Below are 24,255 nucleotides of genomic sequence, written 5' to 3'. Positions count from 1 at the left end.
CCTGATGTCATCTGATCTGAGAAGGGCTGGGTGGGGAATCATTTGGCCTCTCACCCAATTCCCCCCCCCCCGCCTTATTCAGTCGAAGGAAATATGAATATGGATTTTCTCAATGTGGAGACAAAACAACATAGAACAAGCAATCAATTCACACTGAAGTGGTGATGTACAGGCAGTCCAGGATAGAAGTATTTTGCTCCTGGAACAATGTGGGAGTAGACTAAAACCAATAAACAACAAATACACCCTTAAAAATAACCAAGTTGGCCTATATATGGCCTGCCTTCTTGATCTCCATTTTCAGGTTTAACACTTGGTTGAATGCCAATGGGCAAGACTTGGACTCAGAACACTTTATGGGTACTGCTTTCTTCCAATCCAGGTGGAAAACTTGCTCATGGTGAGGCCGTTCTTTGAGTGGTATGTGTCAAGCAAAGACTGGCTTTTCATGCTGTGACTCCACCCACAGTTGGGAGGTTTTCAGCAGTGCAAGATGGTGAGCCGTTCACATCCAAAGTACATTTGAGTCCAGCCTTCCATTGCCAACTCTTTTCATGGCAGGGCTCCTGGGTCTTTTAACAACTGAATGCCAGGCAGAAGTTTAACAAGTGACCCTTTTCCCAGCATGGTTATGAAACGGAAAAGCTCTACCTGCTTAAGAATTGTGCAGAAGTGGGATTTGGGGCAGATCCAGCTTGTCACACAGAGGTGAGAAAAGTTATGCTTTCTGAAAATTCCCTCACATGCAAGCATTGGAGACACAGGAGCCATGTTCTCCTTTACATCTGGTCATCCTAATCATGATGCATTCTGGGCAATCTTATTTCCTTATTTATTTTAAGAAATGTATATCCTGCTTTACTTCAAAAAGATACCCAAAGTGGCTAACATGAGAACATTATAAAAATAATATATATTTAAAAAATAATCAAAGAGACAGTAAACAGCAGCCAGCTAAACAACTGAGCAGTACAGGAATAAAATCATACCCTGGGACTGGAGTGAAATCAACATGGCATGACAAAACTTGCTGGAATAGAAACATTTTCCCATCTGGTGGAAAGGTAATAGATGGATCTTCCTGGGAAGGGATCTAAAGCCCAGGCGCAGCCACTGAGAAGGCTATCTCTCATGAGCCCACTAAATGTGCCAATTTGGTGCCTCAGCCACCCTTGACAACTGGCTTTGCCTTTTACTTGGAAAACTAGCACTGTTCTAAACAAAATATACTGAAATTATTCCTTTTTAAATTCTGAAATAACAATGAGATGTTAATCTCTTAGATATTTCCAGTTAGGACTGAATGATCACAAGACCTCGCAGACAAATCACAGCAAATACAAAGCTCTGGTCTTAGAACAAAGCTTTTACAATGTTTTTGCTACCATGAAGAAAGTGGACAGGCTCCCATCTCTGATTACTCTCATCTGGAGAAATTCACAGTAAGGTAATGCTGGCCCTCTAGTGTTCAAAAATTAGAAGTTTAATTTTCACCAGTCTGGAGTACACAGATACAGCATCAGGCAGATTCACACATAAATGTACATCATTCAGTGAATAGCTCATAGCTGAATGTGCGAAACAGCATCTACAGATCCAGGTGGCATGGCATGAATGCTTTAACTGTGGTGTTTGGTTTGTATAATGCACACATTCAAATAATCACTTGACATTGTAGTCAATCAAAAGTAGAGATGTTCCAGAAACAAAACTTGGTGATTTGAAAGGCTCACTTGTAATACATGCAAGCATTGCTATCTCCTGAATACTTCAGATGAAAAGGAAGGTTAATGGTATTCTTCCAGCCAGCCTCCTTTGGCTGCACAAGAGTTGAACAACGCAAGACACAGGCCCAGTATGTATGTATCGATCTTTAAGCCATGGAATTACACTCGGAAAGGAATTACACGACAGCTTATTATTCCTGTGAATCCAGCAGATATAGACATCTGGCTGTGTATAAATGACAAGTCAGCATGGTTTTCTGACCTCAGAGCTTGAACGATGTTTGGGGAAGAATTAAAAGGCACAGCACATTGGGCTGCCAACTCATGAGCCAGCCAGGTGGGGGCCTCCGGTGCTTTGAATAGGTGTATAGCAGATGGCAGGTGCAGCTTTGTCCACTAAGGTGCTGCTGCAATCTCCTATCTTCCCTCCTCCCAATCTGCTGTATCTCAGAATACTCCAGCTCTGCCCTGTAGCAGATGGGGCCAGATGGTTGCAGCACAGAGTATAGGAGAGGCCATAACGGCTGTCTCCCTTGCATCCATCAGCTGAAACCACAGCCTGTCCCTCCCTTACAGTCAAGAATTGGAAGGCCTAGCAGCAGAAGCTCAGACCAGAGAGCTGCTTTCAAATAGTTTGCTGGATTCAGGAATCCTTAGATTACTGGCTTGGTCTGTAACCCTCTGGACCTTTTCTGTAATTTGGTACTGGTCCTATAAAACCATTACAGCTGTTTGGTGCCATTGTAGAACAACTTGGGGTGCCCTGGAAACCTGTTCATGCTGACGGTCTGAGTAAAGATGAGAGTGACTCAAAGAGGAGGGGGAGGGGGAGGGAGGGAGCAGGAGGAAGAAGCAGAGGAGAGCAACCATCTCATAGGAACTCACACCCGGGCAACATTCGTAGTTCTCTTTCTGATAATTATAATTCTGGGGGCTGTCAAACCATGAAGTATTTTAGCTTAGTTTATCATTCTTTCCACAACTTAATTGATTTAAGTTAAATAAATGTAGACATTATTAAAATCTTAATGTAGGCATCCTTTTGAAGGTAGTTGCACTTTAATAAACAAACCCTATCATAACCCAGCTCTGTTCATGCTTTCCATGCACTGACAGGTTGAAGACAGAGCGGCCTTGCTTGGGAACTTTTAGCAGTAGCCTGACACAAACATTTAGCAGGTGATGCTAATCTTCAGGTCAGAAAAAGCTTCATCTAAGTTTTGTGTGCAAGGGAGCAGGGCTAGGGGGGAAAAGTGACATGATGACTGAGCTGCTGCCTCTGCACAGCTGCCCAAAGGATCAGGCAGTAAGTCACAAGACTCCAAATAGCATGCGGCATGAGCACTCTCTAATGGGCTGTAGTTCCCAATGGTCAAGTGCCTTGCAGAGGGGTCATAGCTCAGTGGCGGAGCATATGCTTTGCATATAGAAGGCTCCAGGTTCAATCTACAGCATCTTTCGTTAAAGGCTGTCAGGAAGGGTGATGATGTAAAGTCTTGTCTGGAGAGCTGCTGCCAACCAGAGGTGACAGGGCTAGCTAGACAGTCTGACTAGGGTATAAGGCAGTTACTATACCTTCAACTAACTGACACAACTTTTCCAGTTCCTATTTGTCAATGCTTGTTTTGACCTGTAGGGCTTTAGATGGCTTGGGAGCTGGATATTTTAAGGACAAATGTGCTCCCATATAAACCTGCTCCCAGAAGGCCTTCTCCTGAGGCCCTGTTCTGCGTGCCTCCACTTTCAGAGGTAAGGTGGATGGCTATGTGGAATAGGAACTTTTCTGTACTGGCACCCTGATTTTAGAACACCGTCCTCATTTATTTGTGAACTACCAGCATTATTAGTGTCCAGGTGCCAGTTAAATACTTTCCTATTTGACCAAGCTTTTGATGGCACCTAACTGATCAACTGTTTTTGTTCCATTGGTTTTGTCTGTTGCTGCTGATTCTATTTTCTGTTTTAACCATAATTGTTTGAATTACATTGAGAGCTGCCTCAGAGACCGATATTTGGTAGGAAAGTGGTATGAAATGCTTTAAAGCAATAAATAAATTGTTGAAATATTCACATCGCATCCAACATGTGAATCACATGTAGTAACCACACTGAAAATGAAACTTTGAAGAAAGGCATTCCTGAAAGCAACTTACTTTTATTGACACAGTATGGCAAAAGGGTAATGTTTGCCAGAGGTTTAAAAAGAACATTTGCCATAGTAACAACTAGGAAAGGTTCTGCAGTTCAGCACATTACTGAAAATTCAAGAAAACATATTTTATAAATCCAACAATGCTCCTGTTGTCTGCTTCTTTTTGATACAAAATCTGAGGTTCAAATGGACATAAAAGAAAAGACAAAATAAAAGTCCTTGACAATAGTAGGAGTGACATTAAGTCTTTGCTGCAATCTAATTCAAACAATTGAATGCACAGATTTAGTAAACACACTGTAGGAACTTTGACTTCTCAATCTAAATGTTAAACATAAACTGTAAAAATGTACACACAGACAAGTACATCATAATGTTTTAAAGACAACAGCATTTAAAATAACATGTGGCCAAAAAGCAGATCGAGAATCAAATGTTTTCAGAGTACATGGAAACACATCTTTTGGTTCCGACAAATTTTGCATTAAGAGCAAAAGCGTGAGTAAACCCCCAAACAACTCTTGATCATTCAGTGTTGCTGGGGGAGTATTTTTGTCCATAAGGCTATCAGAGAACATGGACAATTTCCAGGTTTTTTAAAATTAACATTTTATTAGCGAAGTCTTACATTTCTGGTGAGTCTTTTAGAAGATCCAGACCAGACCATAGTAATGCAACATAATTTCCATAGGAAATAATGGTAGTGGCAAAGGTCCCATCCCAAAGGTGCTGAGGTTGGGAAGCAGTTACAAAATCCTAAAAGCACTATTGTTTGTACGAAGGCATCAGAATCCTGCCCCAACCCCCCAATACATTTAATTGTATTGTAGAAGTAATAAGATGGCTGTTATTCTTTACAGTTTGGTCATGCTATATATGACATCCAGCTACACAGGAAACTGTTAGTTGTTCAAGGATTACTTTTACAGTGCAATAATATGCACGTTTACTCAGACATATGTTCAGTCCTAGGTAAGTATGTATAGGATTGCGGCCTCAGTCTATTAGTCTTTCCAGGAAGTGGCATTTATTCTTCCTTAATTTAAAATAAAATAAGGTGACTGAATTTTGATATAGTAAAATAAATGAAACAAATCTTATGCTGTTCACTTGTGTTATGGGTTTGGTATTATCTTCAGCAGCAAAATAACTGGTAACCATTAAAAGGACAGCACTGCCAAGATTTGAAAGAAAGCATTCCACTTCCTGGTGGGATCAATACGCTGATTTGATGTCTGTTCTATCACCCTGTAAACTTTAATCTTAGAGTAGCAGATTACACTTATCTTAGTGCAAACACAAGCCTTGCCGTCCTGTTTTTTATTTATAAACCAGTCTGTTTTAGTTTTATATGTGCAGGTGTGTGTGTGTGTGTGTGTGTGTGTGGTGGGGGGAGTATTTCAGAGGTTGTAAAGAGAGGGCCTTCTTAACCTTGTTTGTAAGTGAACTTGCAGATACGAAACTACAGCCAGGAAGATGGTTGATATGTCATTTTTTGACATGTCAAATTGGCCCCTGTCGGTAGCTGGATTGTTGTTGCTGGGATTGCTCACTTCTGGTATAGCTGTTGTACTAGATCAGTGGTTAGAGACAAGTCTTCTTGTGGGTTTCCTTTAAGGCTTTTGATATCTTTAACTCTCCCCTGTATCCAGTGCTTCTCTCTGTGGTACTCTGATGCATATCGAAGTGTGCTCCTACATGTTCCTTTGCTGCCACCCCCTGCACAAACGGTCTTGAACTCAACAGGCTCCACGTTTACCAGGGTGACCTGAATTTTAGAACTCCAAACAACAATTTGTATCACACAATTCTAAAAATTAAAAAAGACATTTCCAGTGAGGACAGGGAACCTGATAATGGCATAATGTAAATGTCAACATCACATGATTAATATACATGAGAAATATAACACAGTGATAACTTTTACACAGTGAATTATCTAAAATATACGTTTTTTTAGTCTCTTTAATAAAACTTGTTCATTTTCCACAAGACTGATCAAGCACTATGCTTTGAGTAGATTGCCTTTCTAGATGTGCTCCATGTGCCAAAACGGTGTTATACTGCACACCAAATACCCCGGTAGGTGCACATGAGGATCCTTGCTAGATTAGGCCACCAATATCCCTTAAAACCGCCAATGTGCTTAACTCTGTCAGCTTGGAACATTTGTTTGGAAGGAAGGATGAATCAAATTCAGACTTCTCATTTCCCGGTCCCAAAATTAACAAGTGACTAATATTGGCAGAGATGGCAGTGCTAGAACCTATTCAGCGGGTGTATGAGCAGGTGTATGAGCAGGAAATCTGTGCAGTGTAGTTAAGTTCTTTACATTAATAATAAAAATGAATGATAAATCCCAATTAATTATTTTCTGTTTTTTCTAAAAGAACTACCCTATATTCCCATATTAAAAAGAAAAGGTAGATACTTACAATTAAGAAGCTGAAATACTTGCAAACATACTTTCACTTAGAATAAATTCCAGCTCATTCATCAGTACTAATACTGTATAGGCAGAGGATTGGAGAAAAGGACTATGTAATCTACATGGTGGTTATTTCCAGGCAAAATAGGCGTTGACTGGGGTAGAAACAGATGTAATACCTATGCACGCATACTTTGCTACAAATCAATTATGTGACACTTCTCAAATTTGTTTCTTAAGTGTGCAGAAGGGGGCTTGTATATATTCAATGGGGACTTACATTTTTTCCAGTAGCAACCATCTCATTGTATTGCAAACTACTTTCTTCTTTAATTTATATATGGGGGGGGGGGATGATTTAGAATTAACACAGAAAAATAATCAATTTACATCCATAAACAAGAGCACATATAAAACATACATAAACTATGTGTAAAGCAGGTTCGTTTCTCTATCGATCTCTCTATATGAAAAAACTTGAAAGTACTCAAATCCTAACACTGACAACATTTCCATACAAGTATTTTATTTCAGATATTTTCACTTCAATGGCAGTTTTCTCCCAATGCACCTTAAATAAATTCATAGTGTTCTCATGGCCTGTCCATACTTTTAGAATTGTAGAAACGTTTGGCATAATCAGCTCATGCCAGTTTTTTCTACATCAGTCATCAGTGGCTTTGGGTTTTTCCAGGTTTTTTCTTTTTTGCAATCAGCATCAAACTGCTTTCAAAGGTTCCCCCAATTTAAAAAGCAGCTTGGGATGTGATGTGGAGGCTGTGGAAAGATAGAAAGCCTTGCTAAAAGCCTGATGTTATTCTCCTGATGCTTGGGACTGGGGCCAAAAGCCCTCTGCTTTTTATGAAGATTGTAATTCTTTGTTGTTCTTTCTTTACAGCAATATCATCATATGGGCCAGTTCAAAATAATTAGTAAGTGGTATACCTTGTCATATTGAAGGACAGTGAGTTCAAAGGTTTATCTTGATATGAATGGCCAGTCAATAAGAGCAGCAATTTCAAAACCAAGAAAAATTGATTTCATTCCATATGTATGTTGCATAAGGGGTGACATCAACTGGCATCTTTTCCCAGTCAGATATCAAGCAGGTCCTCTCCGCTCTCATCGCTCTCCACAGTGAGTTGCCGTGTCCACCATTTCTTGACTTCTGATCCACAAGAAGTCACGTCTGACATGGGATTCATCTTGTACACAACAGACTTCATAGTTGTACGGCCACCCAACCGTAAATTGACTGAAGACACTGAATGGCTTATTGGCTTTGGGGCTAGGAAATTAAATAGAAGACTACTTACTACCACAAACATGTTTCACTCAATTACTGTTAGGCAGAGCAATCCTATGCAGGGCGGTGGGAAGAATCCATGATGGAGGAACTGCTACTTCGTAAGCCCTGTTGGGTCGCACTGGCCAGGGTGGACGGTGGGGAGGGGCGGGGCGGGGCGGGGTTGAGTTTTTCCTTTCCCCTTACTCCATTTTTTAAATTTGTTATCTCCAATTGACACAATACAGGGAGGTAAAATTACTACTCTAGCTTCAGGGCTGGCATTGTTATCGTCGTGTGTGTGTGTGTGTGTGACGGAGTGTGTGTGTGTGTGTGTCTCTCTCAGAGGCATGAGGGGCCTTTTAATCCCCTGTGGTTCCAAGGCCTCCCCTGATCTGCCCCCAACTCACCCTGGAACTCCCCTTTTCCTCCTACAGCCAGCAAAACACCACTGGTGTAAGCCTACAGAACTTTCCACTGGTGTACCAGGTGCTCCCGGGGGTGTGCCAGAGCCTTCCGCTGAAGCTCTTCTTTGCCAGCACAGTGGCACTTCCGCTATATTCTACAGCCTGTCGGAGGGCAGCTGACTGGCTGAAGGGCTGCATCCTCACTCTTCTATATGCAGTAGTTGGGGTGTTTTTATATGCACTAAATGTTTTCACACAATAAAATGCCTTTGAGACTCTCAAACGCTACATTGTGCTGTACCCTAAGTGCATTTACATTGTATCCTATATGGTTAATATACAGAAGAAGGAGGAAGAGAGCAACTTCTAAATCTTATGTATGCTCCAGCCAATATAGGCCTTACATATGCATTACAAATGTGGAAACCTTGCACTTTCTTGCCCTTGGCTTCCCTTGTATCATGTGATTTGGCTTGCTTTCTCGAGAAATCTGGAATGACTGCTCTTTCTTTTCTTAGTTATGGCACAATAGGGACTGGATTGTGCAGTGTTTTAGGGGTAGATAGATGGTCCTGAGGCAGGGTGGGGGTTTGAAGTAGCCACTTGTTCCCTTTCAATTCTGTGATCCTACATTAATTCTATAGATTTATTTGGGAAGCTGTTTCCTATAGATGAGTTATTTTCAAACTGTGTTCCTAGGAATGTAGGGATGTCTCTCAGGGCTCCTCAAAGATCAGTAATGGTGGACAGCCTGTCTGCCACTATTGATCTTCTGAGGAAGCGTGGCCACAGGGGACACTCTTCCAGTTTGCATGGGGCACCAGACAAACCTAGCAGAATTGTGTAGAACTACAAGTGGACCAAGAAGGTGATCCATAATCTTTCCCAATGGTCAGGGAACCCGTTGATGAAGAAGATGGGTTCCACAGCACACAAATCGATGTGGAAAGTGTTCCCTGAAGGCATGAAGTTTGAAAACTACTGCTGTAGACTAGAGGTGGGCAGAAGGTAGATGTTTTGGACTTCAACTCCCAGAAGCCCCTGCCAGCATGGCCAATGTTCAGGAATGCTGGGAATTGATGTCCAAAACACTTGGAGCTTGATAGGTTTTACTCCTCCCTTCTTCTTTCAGATTCTACTAAAGAACGTACCTTTAAGGTGGCAAAATTCTGTGCCTGGGCATGTTCTATTAGGAATCAGATGGTTAAATCTTATTACAATTCATCTTAGTATTAGCTGATACTAATAGATACTGTCACTGAAGCTAGTTCTGATGTGAACTTGCTATTCTACGTATGCTTGTATTTGTTAGCCTGATCCAACCATCCGTAGTGGTTGGTCTGTGACTGTAATTAAATTTTTAAAAATGGAGACACACTTTCTGCCCACTCCTGATGTAGATCACTCCAGTGGAGAAGGAGCAGATCTTCATCTCCTTTCCCTTTGGGGTGCATGCTCCCACACCTTTATGTTGATTTTCTGGATTTTCATTTGCCAAGTCCATTTGGTGTTCATTAGATATGATAATATGATTATCCTTTATGATAACCTTCACCTACCTGATGGCAAACGCCATTGTCCAAACTTTCGCTGAGGTTTTCCAGCTTCAGTAGAGTCTTGCCGATAACCACCTCTGTCAGAAAGGGTTGGACTAAGGAGCTGCTGTTGACTACTTGTCTGAATAGAACAAAAGAGAGAGAGAGACATTAATACACATTTAAGTTAATCGTATCTGAAATGTGCAAAAAGAAAATCAAACAACAATGCCTTTTGTTGCTGACCCTTATTTAGCTGGTCATAATGCACTAGAAAAATTATATTCATTGTTGCTGGAAAGCTTTTTGGATCGTTTATTCTGGGACAAGAAAGGTTGGAGGCTTAGTCATTCTCACACTGGTCACATCTTGCTGATGAAGTAAAGGCTGGTTGGACCTGATACTAGTCATACCACTGCCACACTTCACGTGGAGGGGGCTTAGGGGTAGGGCACATGCGTTCAATGCAGAGAAGGTCCCAGTTTCAATCCCTGGTAGTGGTATCTCCAGGTAGGGCTGGAAAAACACCTGCCTGAAACCCTGGAGAGCTGCTGCCAGTCAGTGCCGACAATACTGGGCTAGATGGACCAAGGGTCTGACTCGGTATAGGGCAGCTTGCTATGTCCTATGTGTAGACTACAGAACTGATTTATCTTCTAGACCACTGAAAAATGAAAAAATGAACAGAAAACATGAATTGAAACACAGGAGAAAAAATAAGGAAAATTTTAAAACCCTATAAGCCTAGTTTGCTTGGCTCAGGAAATCAAGGCAACACTCTTCACAACATTAATGCTGTGGGAGCTGAAGAAGAACTGAGAGGGAAGGTGTGGGAGCTTCACCTTTAGGCTTGAGCTCTGGACCTGTGGCAAAAAATGTCTAGCTCTCCTTCTGAGATGCTATACACAGGCTTTCCCATATGTAAGTCTGCAGAAAGACCGTGAAGAAGAACAATTTATCTTAACCCTTCCAGTCCACTGGGTTACACCAACCTTTTGAAAATAAGGACTTGAGCCAAACAATACCTCAGGCTGTGTACTGTTATCCTGGTTATTAGCATTCATATCTTCACTTGGTTGTGTTGTCTCAATGCTTGGTGGATTTAGGAAACGGCTAAGCTCTTGTTGTTGACTCTCTCTGAGACTATGGATAATGCTGCATGACTGCTGCTGTTTCTATAAAAAATAATAAATACAGTAACTATTCCACTTTATTTTAAAGTGCTCTTCAAAAAATGAGGTTTGCTCCTGTTTGCTTTGTTCTACATTCCCTTTATTGTGTAACAGTCATAGTGGCTTCTTCCTGTGTAATTTTCATAAAGCTACATTTGCCATTTAATTTTATTTCAGTCTGCCTTATGATGCTACCCAAAGAAACATTTAAAAGAAAATGGTCACTTAGAAGAAAGAAGCTTTTATAGAGCTCATCCAGAAGATACTGAAGTAAATTGCTTTCAGTGGTAGTTAAATTAAACACTAGATAAGTTTAACAAGATGGAAACTCCCTTAGAAAACTATCAAGTGTGACTTTCATGTTGTGCATTTTATGTATCAATGACATTTATCCAAAAGGAATGCATAATGGATATACCAACATTCTAAACATCTTATGTACTAGCTGGAAATATTAAGTTTTCTGCAGTTTTATGCCATTTATTTATTATTTAAGTATTTATAATACTTCTATACTTTTTAATATATTTTTTACATCCCTTAGTGGTTCACATGTACAGATAGTATTGGAATAAAATCCAAAACCAGGGAATTCTTGAAGAAGGGAATTCTTCCCCTTCCCCTCCAACATAGAAGTGGAGCTTTTTCAGCTTCAATGAATAAAAATCTGGAATATTACTCTAATCCACACCCCAAATTGGGAGTATGTCTCTCTGCAAACTGGAAGAAAATATATTTTAATGGATCTCCACCAAATCTTGTATGGGAGGGTGTCCTTTTCACCGTATTTATAGGGAGTATCAGTGCTACAAAATACCAATTTACAAGCTGATTTTCACATTTTGAAAAATTGGTATGTTTTTGCCATAAACGTTATAAAAACCATGAATCAAAACAACAAAAACTGAAAAGCAAAACAAACCTTTCCCTTTGAAGAGAGGAAACAAATATTGTAGTAAAAATAGTTGACACACATCCAATCCTACAATTGAACTTCAGAGGAGGGCTTTTCAGATAATAAACATATTGCTCCCTTGATGGTTAATCAATCATTTTTAATGAGCTTTTTAATCCAGCAGTGTCTTATACATCTGAAAAGACTACAGTGATGCAGCTAATGATTTGAATCCAATCCCTTCCTGCTCATGAAGATTACAGACATTCCTGGCTTTCTGGCTTCAGCTTCATGCAAACACAGTAACATCATTGGAAACAAAACAAATTAGATAAAGCAAGGAGATGGCATACTCTGTCTTGCAATGTCTTTGAAATGTCTCTTCCTCTGTGCGTTAAGGCCACCCATGTTTGTTATCCCTACTTATCCTTTTCTCTTCCAGCTGCCCAAAAGTCTCCAAATGCTAAACAAATAGACCCATTTCCCTTTGCTGCTCCCTATGTCTAGAACTAGCTCTCAGAACACCTACAGTACCTGGTGCCATATGGCTTCTTTCAGAGCCCTGCTCAAAACCCACTTTTCTCCATGAAGCTTTTCACGAACATTTTAGTCTTCATCTCGAATAGAAATGAAGCCCGAGTTAATGTAACTGCATTCGTTCACATTCATCCCTTGTTACTAGTGATGGGTGAAATCCCCTCTATCTCGACTCATAATTGGCTCAGATATTCCAGGCTTCTTGGATAAGCATTTTTAGAGTTCCCCTAAGCTCAGAAAGACCCAGCCCAGGGAGCATCTTTGCCATCATAATCCCTCTACTGCCTGTTTTACTCCTTCGGCTTTCCCATAGTTTTAAAATGTCTCCAGGTCTGAGGGTGTGGATGAGGAAAGGTAACTACTAGCAAAGAAGATAGTGAGTGCTTATCCTAAGTTTCCATAGTTCCTGTTTGCAAATAAGGTTTCATAGAGTCATAGAGTTGGAAGGGACCTTGGAGGTCGCCATGTCCCCTACTAATGCAGAATCTGCAATGCAGGGTGCAACTGCAGCATCCCCAAGAGATGGCCATCCAGCCTCTGCTTAAATATTTCCATTGAATATTTCTGCCCACCACCTCCTGAGGCAGACTTGTTTATTGCTGAACAGCTCTCAGTGTTAGGGTTCTCCTAATGTTTAGCCAAAATCTACTTCCTTGCCATTTCCCCCCCACCCATTGGTTGTAGTCTTACTCTCTGAAGCAACAGAGAACAAGTCTGCTCCACCTTCTGAGTGACAGCCCTTCAGATATTTGAAGACAGCTATCCTTCCCTGGGGTAATCCAGTGTTGGTGCCTGCTTGGTGTCTGAAAGCTGAGTGAGGAGTTGTTGTTGTTAAAATTCCTTTTAATATAAGAACAAGAACAACAAAACAAAACCAAAAACACCTTGTTCAGCTTTCAGGCACTCAGCAGACATCCACACTGGAAAGCCCCAAGGGAGAAAGTCCTGGTTCAGTTCTCTAGTGGGCTTTCCAGGAAGTACAGGCAGCCAAGAAGACTGCAAAGCACAGAATGGGACAAAATTTGTAAAATAAAGAGCGCATACAGCCCCCACCCCCAGCTACCTCCTTACAGGAAGGTAAGCACTGAAGCCCTGTGCACTGAGAAATTTCTGTGAAATTCTTAAAATCCCAGTGAAAGACCCAGGAAAATGATTGCCTCTTTCTCAGGGCAACAAAGAGGGTGCAAAATGCCAGGTGGTTTTTCATCACAGCACTACTAAAAATACAGGCTTGGAGTTTCTGACATGCTTGCAGCTTCCATTGCAAACTAGAATTTTGGAATTGTAGTTTCTCTAATCCAGTGTCCCTCAAACTGTGGGTTGGGACCCACCAGTGGGTCTCAGCCCACTTTCAGGTGGGTCTCAGTGCTGTAGACTGCCCAGTGCCTCTTTCCTTGACGGCCTTTGTGCCACAGCCACACAGTGCGCACTGCATAGGCAGGTGTGGCAGCCGGAGTTGGGTAGAGAGCAAGGTTAATGTTTTTAATAAATAATATTTTTAAATGGAATAAAGAGGAAGGGGATAAGAAAGGGATGCTGCTTTAGGAGGAAGTGAATGTAAAAGCAGCAGAAGGGGGTTGAAAGAAACTGGCAGCTGGGGATAGGGTACTAGTTAAGTGTGAAAGAAGAAAAGGAAAAGATGTAACAGATGGGTAAGAAGACTTTGAGAGGCATGTGAAGGGAGAAGAAAGACAATAGAAAATAAACAGTTTTCTCTACTTAGAGCAGGAGTCCTTAACCATTTTGTTTTGGTGGGCACCTTTGGAATTTTGAGAGAATCATGGGCACTCACAAAACAGCTGCCATGGAGGGGCTTGCCCATTCATAAAATGGCTAGCATGTGGGTACACCCAATCACAAAACCTTTGTTTCCCAAAAGGCAAACTGGTGAGACTAATAGAAAAGGAACTAGCCCAAGAACCCAAGTACAAGGCAGAGGGGGGCAGGGTCTGAGTTCCAGGGAACTGTGCTCCTCGCCCACTTGTAGCTGGGGCAGAGAGAACTGCGCCGCTCCCGCCTCCGTGCTCATAACACGGAGCACAGAGGGGTGAAAACGGGGCATTCTTGGGGGCAGGGATGGGAGGGGACTATGGAAGCTGTTTTAGACAGCTTCCTATGTGGTCTCCAGCCCCGTTCCCATTCCCTCCCTGAAGCCGCACTTAGACATGCAAAAATGTGCATCTAAGGCAAAGTATAGGGCAGTTGCAGCATGGAGGGAACCCTCTCCTCTGTGCTGCTTCCACCCTGCATTGGATAGGTGGTTGCCTCTGACTTCAGGGGAGGTCAGAAGCTCCTGTCTATCTCTACAGGATTGCACCTTAAGATATTTAATTCTCTGGATAAGCTTGAACCAGTCCCCATCCCTCAGCCTAACCTACCTCCCAGAGTTGTGAGGATAAAAGTGTGTGTGTGTGGAGTGGTGGAGACCATGTATGCCTCCCTGAACTCCTTGGAGGATTAAAATTAATGATGATGATGATAAATTCTGTGGAGGAATAAGCAGAGTTCCCATGCGTAGGGGCTTCAAGGATGCTCAGAAGCCTTCACTACAGACAGAAACCATGGGAAACTTTGCCCTCATCAGTCTTCTCTGTTGTCAGCTTCCCTCCTCACCTCTCTTGCAACTTGGTCCGTTTGGAAAGGGGGCAGGGCAGCATAAGCAAAGGGCTTGTACCAAGCCATTACAAGTCAAGCTAAAACCTGGAGTGAGGTTTGGCTTGGCTCATAACGGCTTGGGGATGTTCAGACTTCTGAACCCCAGCCCCATTTCCAAAATGTGCTTCCACCACTCATTCTTGCCCTCTCCTCTCTCTTTCTGCTCCTTCCTCTCTTGTGTCCTCCATCGTCAAAATCTAGATGGTGAGCCCCTTGGGGCAGAGAGACCTATCTTTTTTGCTTATATGGTTATGTAAAGAACCATGTACGGTGATAGTGTTATATAAAGAAGCGAATATGAATCATTATTGCCCATGTCTTTTATGTACTGAATGTTTGATGACAACTTTTTAGTATGAAAATCAAATGTAGCATGCATTTGATGAGGAGCACTTAAGGGGTATGCTACACAAGCTTCTGCTATTGGTCGGTATAGAAATGTAATAAATAACATAAATAAATTTTATGTTTCCCTGGTTGAACTTACTGCTCTAATACGCTTCAAACACTTCTTCAACCACATGCGTATGGTCTGTTTGGCCACTTCTTCTTCTATGGTGTACTCCAGTTGTTCCCTGGCAAGCAGTTCTTCCAGCTGAAGACTTTTTCTGATGTCAACTGATCTATAGGAGAGCATGCTAGAAGAAATGTATATTGTCATCGTCATCATCCATTGATAGTTATAAGTGAAACATGTGAATTATACAGCCGCCCCATTATAGGAAGTGTAGCATGAAATTAGGTTTCTGTACACAAATATGTTCAACTGTTAGTGCAAATGAGGTAAAACCCATCCACGCCCTGTGACAGGTTTTTTAAGGAGAAAAGCAATGCTGGATCAGATAAAAAGCCTGCCTAGTCCATCATCCTGTTCCCACAGTAGCCAACCAGATGCCTATGGGAAGCACACAAGCAGGACATGACTGCAATAGCACCCACCCACTCATGAACCCCAGTGTCAGGATTCCTTTTACCCACACTGAACTTCAAATGCCGAATCAAACACAGACAAGAAGCTTCAATCTATGGCTTTTAAACCATTACCACAAAAGGTCATACAGATGCAAATTCTCAGTGACTCTCAGTCTGCAAGGAAATGCCTTCAGGGGGTTCAAAAAGTATGTACGAAAGTTGCCCACCATTTGAAAGAAAGGCGGTCAAACTAGCCTAAGTTAAGGGGTGGGGGGAAGTCTCTCTCTCTCTCTCTCGCTCGGCGTCTAAGCACTGCTGTTCATGCAGGGCCAATTGGGTAGACCTTCTAAGTTCCGCCCTGGCCTTCTCCCTCTTGGCTCTGCGTCTGCACCTTGCATCTATTAATTCAGACTCAACAAACACTGCCTCTCCCTGTTCGCTGTCTCTCACCAGGGTGTGTGTGTGTGTGTGTGTGTGTGTGTGTGAGAGAGAGAGAGAGAGAGAGAGAGAGAGAGAGAGAGAGAAGAGGGGCCTTCCTCCTCCAGCTGGACCTTTGAAACCTGAGGAGCCTGCCTAGCCATGTCTGGACTAGCCTGGGAACATACCTCCCCCATGTCTGGTGGTTCTTCTTCAGAATCTGAACTACTCTCTCACTCCCTGAGCTCAGAAACACTCCTGACATCCAGCAACTGGTATTCAGAGGCATGGTTAATAAGTAATCAGCACTGACAGCTCTCATAGTTCCAGTTGGCTTTTAGGAGAGGAACAGGAAGAAGAACTGGATCTAGTTACCTGAAATGGTATAGCAGTAAATTTTGAAGTACGGTGCTTCTCATGACAGTCTCAATAGCCATGCCCCCAAGGAGAGTCCAAAAATGCAGGTGGCTGTCTTGGTGTGTGTGTGTGTGTGTGTGTGTGCGCGTGGTGTCTTTTGTAAAGCTTATAAGTGTTAATTATCCATTCAAGACCAAGCCACCCCTGCATTGCACCAGGGATAACTCACAACAATATATAGTTGCTGGGGAAATCCATTTCCCCACAGCTACTGTGAGGATTGCAGCTAAACTAAGCTCAGAGGGAACAGGGAAACCTGAAGGGGTGGCTGATGGCATCATTGTCCTTGCTAATCAAAAAGTCACAGTGCTTTGACTCTGTAAACCCGGGCTCTACTCCACCAGTGGCTACAGCTCTTATCATGAATAGAGCAGCAAACGTGCTGTTCCCCAGACAGAGTATTTTCCTTTATTTAAGTTCTTTCTTCTGCTGAAGTGGCCGTTATTATGTGATAAATTCACCTTCATTGATAATAAAACTCTTTTGATAACAGAAATGAAATGTCATGTGATACTTGCAGTTATTATGCGATGAATATAGTAGTTAGAATTGGCACTCCAGACATTTGTGTATTAGGAAAAGTGGCTCTGAATGAAATCTGGTATGTCCCTAAATGAAAATTCTCCACAACCCCTATAAACATGTCTATATTGCTACTCTGTTTCATATGCAACATTTGTAACGGAACCATAACTGATTTAGAGTCCAATCCTTTACAGGCTTAGTCATATGTAAGCTTCACTGAGTTATGTAAGGCTTCCTCCCAGGTACGTGGGGATAGGCCTGCAGCCTTGGTGTACCAGCCAATATACCTCAGCACATCGTGGAATGTTACATCTCCGCCATTATGCAGCCTCTCCATTTCATAGCACATGTGCTTGAATAAGAGTTTGTCCTTATCCAGATCCACTTCCAACCTCCCACGCAGCAACCTCAGCAAAAACTTGACCCGGAAAGTAGGGATCACTCCCTGGAAAAGAAGGCACAACAGCTTGTAAGCCATCGACACTCGCAAAGAGCTTCAGGTGATTACATACCGTTGCCCCGAAATACATAATTTAGTGACACGGAGATGCGCATCCAGTCCTTTCGCTATTATACATTATTGTAAATCCATTCACACCTTTGAAGCTCAAACGTGCTTGAGCATACGGACAGAAAGGAACAGATGTTGGAAGAGTTTGCTGTTCCTCTTGATATGAACATTCAGTTCCTTTAAGGAATTAGGAATGCTGCAGTCTCTTTTCCTTGCTAGCAGTTAATTCAGAGAGCAACAACCGAATGAAACTTGTTGAATTGCAGTTAAACCTCTTACCTCCCTTTTGTCATCAACCATGTTCCATATAATTTGAAAATGTCTAAGATCGTTATAACTTAAGAGTTGGTCTTCCTCCGTGGAATAAAACAGTGAGAAATTTTCCACAATTATAGCTACAAGAAACAGAAACATTAAACAAAATATAAGAGCTTTCAAATGATATGTGCATTAATAATCACATAGTTCACTAAGGAATGAATGTTCACTTGGATTTATGAGGCTGGCAAAAATGTACAAATATGCAATATACTAGCCTCATAGTAATATATTTCATAATAATATAAATAATAAGATGTTCAATATATGCAATATATGTTTACATTAGGTAATTTCATCCACCAATATTAATTAGAACACAATGTTTAAACTTAAAATTTGTAAGTGTTCTACTGACATCAGGGAAAATTAGACAGCATAATGGGCTCTCCCAAGTCTACCAGTACACTCAGTTCATATGCACATACAAAGTGGGAGTTATTCCTATTTAATAGTCATTTTTGTTTCTGAAACGTATTCTCACCTATACTACTGAACAAAGAGTAAGCTTTTTATTTTTTAAAAAAGAGGCTGAACTCCTGCACATACAAAATAGCAGCAAGGTCATCCTGCCAAAAATAAAAATTCTTTTATTGAGAGAGTTCAAAAACGGAGTGAGCTGAAATTCCTTAAACACAGTGCTCATAAGCCTGTTTTAGTGAGCACCTTCTCCCATATGAATTCCCTACTCTATACATGGGATCTTGAACTGAGGCCTTGGTCCACTTACATCTTCCTGATGAGGTCCAGGTTGATAATTACAAGGGGCTTTCTGTGGGGCTTTCTGTGGTGGCATCTTCTCTACAGAATTCATTCTCAGGAGAGGGCCACCAGACCAGTTGTTTAGAAGGCTTCTAAAACTCCTGCTTGGTCTTTTGGGGTTGTTTTGGTGGTTTTGTTATCAATCCTGAAACTGACTGTGTTTTACTCTTTCTTATTTTTCAGTTTTATGATGCATTTATGTTATTAGTCATTGTTATTTCAATTACCATATTTATGGTTTTGGGTTATGAACAACTGTGAGGGCCATAGGAGAATGAAGAGTAAATTCTAAATATCTAAAATAAATGTATATGTAGGGTTGGATCCAGACTTAGTCATACTTGGAGTAGACACATTGAAATCAATAGGATTTAAGGTAGTCATGACTAACCCATTGATTTCAATAGGTCTACTCTATGTATAACTAAGTCTGGATCCAACTCATAATACAGTTAAATTAAATAACGCATATTTCTATTGCCAAATTCTGCGATCGAGACTTACCCACAAGCAAATTTAGCATTATGTATGCAATGATGACATAAAAGGAACAGAAATACATAAGAGCACCAGCATAGTTCCCACAATCTGTCTTCCAGTATGTGCTGTTATCTGGAGTACAAAAAGGAGGCTGAACCTTCGAAGGAAGGAAATTAATTAATTAATTAAAAGGCATACGATTGCATTTGTGCAATTAACCCAACATATGCACATGCATACGCTTTGAAGTGTAGGTCCCAATGAGAGAACAACAATGGCATTAACATGACAGCAAGAGGAGCAATAGTTAATAACGCTCTGATGTGGATGCCAGGACAAGAGTGAGGGCTAAAGTAGGTGCAACGGTGGCTGGTCCATGTGTTCCAAAATGTATATCTCTCACAATCATTTTGAGAGTGGTGTGGAGCTCCACTTTTAATAGCAAAAGGGGTACACCGATGGGGAGCAGAGATCCCTCCCTCCCTGCCCACTGCTTAGCTCCTTGTCTACCCTTGAAATGTTTTTTCTCCCAGCCAAACACACATTTAGTGTCTGAAGCAGAACTCAGCTGAGGAGAAAAGCACACGTAGAGTGGGATGGGAGGGGTGGGGCCCGTCATGGAATATAGTAGGTGGTGTGATTCTGGTGCACCGTGCTTTCTCCTCCTATCACCGCAATGAAGGACTATACATTTTTCCTCACAGTCAAAGTGAGTTTGTACTGCTAGATGGAGGCTATGTAAATTGGCAAGGGGTGGACTCTCAGGGGCAATAAGATAAGCCCTTCCAAGTCAGACCAAAGCTCCATTTTTATGGGAGTTTATGCATTTATTCCTATAACACATTTAAAGAAAGAACAAATGAGAGTTTGTGTGAAGGACAGCATTTGTTTAAAAGCACAGCATTGTTAAGATACAAAGCTAAGGTGCTAGATGTGGAGAGGCCTCAACATTATGTCTATTTTAAAACTGTGTTCAATTTACCATGCAGTCATGCATTATCTTGTTCCAGTCTTCCCCAGTGACTATTCTGAAGAGCACAGTAATGGCCTTACCAGCTGATGAAAAGTTGGCATGCCTGTTTTTAAACAAACAAAAAACCTCATTCAGTGTTTCAAAAGGAAAATCTGGCATAGAAAACTTTAAGGCATTGAATCTTCTCTCCTCCCTCTCCTCCCTGACTAGCCCTAAGCATGAATATACCACAGTATCCAGACCATTACTTATGAGAGGTCAGATTTATCATCATCATCATCAACAACATTTCTATTCCGCTCTATAGCCGAAGCTCTCTGAGCGGTTTACAGAAGTTAAAACATTAAATACAATATAAAAAGTTTAAAATCCATTTACATAAAAACACACGGACAATATACACAAACAACATATAACTAAAAACAACTTTGAACTGTCAGTCATAACTAAAGACACAGATTAAACCTCCTATATATCTCCCTGGCCTGCAGAGTAATCCTGATATATAAACAACATGGACTAGGTACACACACACACACACACACACACACACACGACTGAGAGTAGCACAATACCACTGTTGCATGGATTTTGTACGTTCTTAACTATACTGCACAAGCATGGATTGTGATACTCGGCACAGGACCCAATTTCCTGAGAATCTCAGCAATACAACAAACATTCTAGATCTACAACAACAATACCACAATACCAATTACTTTCTGATGGAGTAAAAAAAGTGCCATACCTATTGATGTTCTCTCCATATTTCACAGTGCCAAATAAAACCACACCAGCAAAAGCATAGCAAAGCAACAGTAAGAACATCCCTACTATGATGAAAAAGCTCTTGTACATGCTTACAACCACTGTCAGCAGCAGCATCTTCAGGGTCACCTGGAAAGATATAAGGAAAGCAAAGGAGAAGAATGTTTGATACAACACACGTGGAGCATAATTAGAAGCCTGTAGCCAATGAATTGACTGGATAGTTCTAATCATATATTAGCCCTTAGCTTGTACTGCTTCTTGGCCTGCATTATATCCTTAGGGTTGCCAGGATATGCTCCAGTGACAGCAGAAATAAAAACAGCACAACAAGGCATGCTTGCAAAGAGCTATTGTACCCACTATTGCTTTTGATCTGCAATCAGCCATAGATCTAGATGCACGTATGTGTTGTTTACCCAGACATGAAGTCTCCTGCTTAAAAACTCTAGCCAGCTCCTCCTATTATCTGGGACAAAAGGACAACAATTATTTTGTTTTTAAAGAAGTCCTGGTATCTTGACATGCACGCTTGGTAATTCACAATGTGACTCAAACAAACAGCCATGGAGCAGAACGTATGGTCCATAATTCAAGCCTTCAATCATCACAATCAGAGGGGTCCAAATGGTCCCTCTGGCATGATTTATTCTGAGCAGCCCCAACAATGATGTGGTTAGGTATGGGGTGTTTAAAGAGGAAACTACAGCTGTCCCCCTGGATCTGATAGAGATACACAAGACAGTTGGGAACAAGGAGATTGGTACCAACAGTGCCGTTGTGGTGGAGCATAAAAGGATTAGTGCCTGGGGACGAGGCTGATGTAACAGGTTTAGCACCTTGTCCAAGCATAGTAGCTAACACCAACTCAGAAATACTCTCAGGGAGAGGAATGCTCTCAGGAATACAACTCAGTAGGCCTTGACACAGCTGTAGTGTACTTTATTCTTTTAAAATATTTGCATTGTACTTTACATTTTTAACTGTGTGTACTGCATTGTACTTTTTCAATTGTTTGTAATCTGCTCGGAGAATGTTAGGGGACAGATTAAAAATATAATAAATAAATAAAACTTTGCTGTGACCAGGTACCAGTGATGGTGCTCCTGGAAGCACAATGAAGGGGATCTTCTATGGTACAATTACCTGGACAGTGACTGACCCCAACCCCAAAGGGTGTAGGTGTCACAGGCTGTATTCCGACAAATAAACATTTTTTTTACTCAATATTTATCCAGTATTTTTTTAAAATCATAATTGTACTCACATGCTTTCCACAGATTGAGAAAAACCTGAAAACGATTACACATGCCCCCATCATGTATGTGTAGGCATTCTGGAACCAAATACAAGAGTTGTTTTTGCTCAGTATTGCTTCTTAAAGAGCAGCTTATGAATTACACATTCTATAATCAGGAGAAAAAGTACTAAACAGTTCAAGAACAACTTCTAGATGTAAGTAGAGTTGCTATGTCATTATTTCATTATTATCTCATTCTTACATGGAGCCTGCAGGGTAGTAATAGCCTGAGAACAAAAGCATGGCCAATGATCAGGTATACTGGGGGCTGGAATGGCAACCTTGCTCATCTGACGAGCATCTGGAAGGCCATAGGTTCCCCCACCCCTGCTATAAGAAGAGCCCTGCTGCAAGACAGCAAAGGCCCATCTAGCTTACTGCCTTGTTTCCAAGAGTCACCAGCCAAATGCTTACAGGAAGCCCACAAGCAAGGCGTGAAAGCAACAGCCCTACCCCACTGCTTGTCCCTGCCATCTGGGACTCAGAGGCATACTGCTTCTGAACATGGAGATTCCATATAGCTATCATGGGTAACAGCCATTGATGGATTATCCTCCATGAATTTGTCCCAACCATTTTAAAGCCATTTAAGCCAGCAGCCATCATGGCAGCAAATCCCACAGTTATGCTTTGTGAGAAGAAGGACTCTGTTTCATCTGTCCTGAACCTTGAAAATGCAGCTATATGGAGACACAGTTCCAGTGGCAAACAGTTTCTATCATGCAGCTCCTGATAGGATTCTGGCAGTTTTTATTTCTTTTCTGCAGTTTTGTTACCATGATGGGAGTCTCCTAAAATGTGCATGCATGTGTGTGGAGCATCTCATAGAAATGAGGATGCCTCCATGCTGCTGCATTTTCAAGTGGGTGTCATGCCACAATGTGCGGGTGTGTACTAGCCTAGGACATGATAACAACTGCACACACTGCATATTTTCCCCTAAAGCTCAGTTCAATTAGCTGGGTAATTATGAACTTGCAGAAACTGCATGGGCCTACCTAGTGTGAAGGACATACTGGGGCCTGATTCACACGACCACGTAGCAACTTGTACTTAGCCAAGGTCAGTTTTCTGCTTCACTGCATACCAAAAACCAAGTGGCCTAAGCCCTATGTGTAGGGCAAAAGTGTGTAGGGTGATGTGCGTGCACACGTAACCCCTCCCCCAAAGTACCCGCACATCCTGCAGTCAGTTAGACTTTTGTGCATTGAGCCCTGTGAAGGGCTCTGTAAGTACATTCAGCTGAATGTACTCCCAGAGCTCCTGTGATTGTGCTGAACGTGCTTGCAGAATCCTTTACAAGGCTGAATGCGTGACGGTTGGGAGTGCTCCTGACTGACTATTCTGTGATGCCAAGCATATGCTAGAACCTAGCATAGTTGAAGATTGGACCTCAATAATTTCTCCTTTTTTCCAGCCTTGCAAAAACGATCCCACCCTCCTCCAGCTGCCCAGAGCTACCTGGTTCCTGGCTACCTATAAGAGAAGAAGGAACCACTCCACTGGTTCTACTTGGAATGGCTCCAAGGAGCTGCCATGTGGCCTGCTCTGAACACATACAGAAAGGTTGAAAATGCAGTGTGTGGGTACTTACAGTTATGGCAAAGTGGAGTATCACCCATATGACACCTAACGATGTCACCAAGAGATCATAGCGATTTCTTCTGCTCTGCCAAAATCCAGCAGGTGACATAGCAATTATTTTCATGGTAACCTAGAGGAAATAAATGCATATATTGTAACTTTTCTTTGAGGCACCATTCATCATTACACAAAGGTAATATTCTACGCATACACAGAGACATTTCATTAGTATTTCAACTGGGAATTATTGAAAAATAAATATGAATCTCATGAGGTTAAATAGTAAATTTAGGTTGATATCCAACACCAAAGTTGATGTAAGAGGGAATGATATAATATTTGCCATTTGAGTGCTCCTGGTTGACTTTTTGGTCACAATTGTTAACTCAGGAGAGTAATTCCATCTATTTTAGTGTATTGCTTCATCTATCTATCTATCTATCTATCTATCTATCTATCTATCTATCTATCTATCATCTATCATCTATCATCTAT

The 24,255-nt window shown here is 41.5% G+C and overlaps 1 protein-coding gene across 1 annotated transcript in view; it reads right to left on the bottom strand.

The window, feature by feature from the left end:
* Positions 1-7,345: 7,345 nt before the first annotated feature.
* NALCN (sodium leak channel, non-selective) overlaps positions 7,346-24,255 on the bottom strand; it is a 284,191-nt gene continuing 267,281 nt past the window's right edge. The window contains exons 34-44 of the mRNA XM_084841809.1: positions 23,771-23,890; positions 22,144-22,212; positions 20,857-21,005; positions 20,118-20,211; positions 19,160-19,292; positions 17,855-17,970; positions 17,352-17,509; positions 15,281-15,431; positions 10,560-10,709; positions 9,559-9,676; positions 7,346-7,595 (exon numbers count right to left, since the gene is read on the bottom strand). Coding sequence (XP_084697935.1) covers positions 7,402-7,595; positions 9,559-9,676; positions 10,560-10,709; positions 15,281-15,431; positions 17,352-17,509; positions 17,855-17,970; positions 19,160-19,292; positions 20,118-20,211; positions 20,857-21,005; positions 22,144-22,212; positions 23,771-23,890 — 1,452 coding nt within the window. The 3' untranslated portion in view covers positions 7,346-7,401. The remainder of the gene's footprint in view (positions 7,596-9,558; positions 9,677-10,559; positions 10,710-15,280; positions 15,432-17,351; positions 17,510-17,854; positions 17,971-19,159; positions 19,293-20,117; positions 20,212-20,856; positions 21,006-22,143; positions 22,213-23,770; positions 23,891-24,255) is intronic.

Source organism: Heloderma suspectum, chromosome 3 (genome assembly GCF_057233095.1).
Source record: "Heloderma suspectum isolate Gila_16-S chromosome 3, 16-S_ref, whole genome shotgun sequence".
In the NCBI taxonomy this organism is placed as follows: domain Eukaryota; kingdom Metazoa; phylum Chordata; class Lepidosauria; order Squamata; family Helodermatidae; genus Heloderma; species Heloderma suspectum.
The sequence above is the reverse complement of the archived record's forward strand: the minus strand, read 5'-3'. Positions and strand labels throughout refer to the sequence as shown.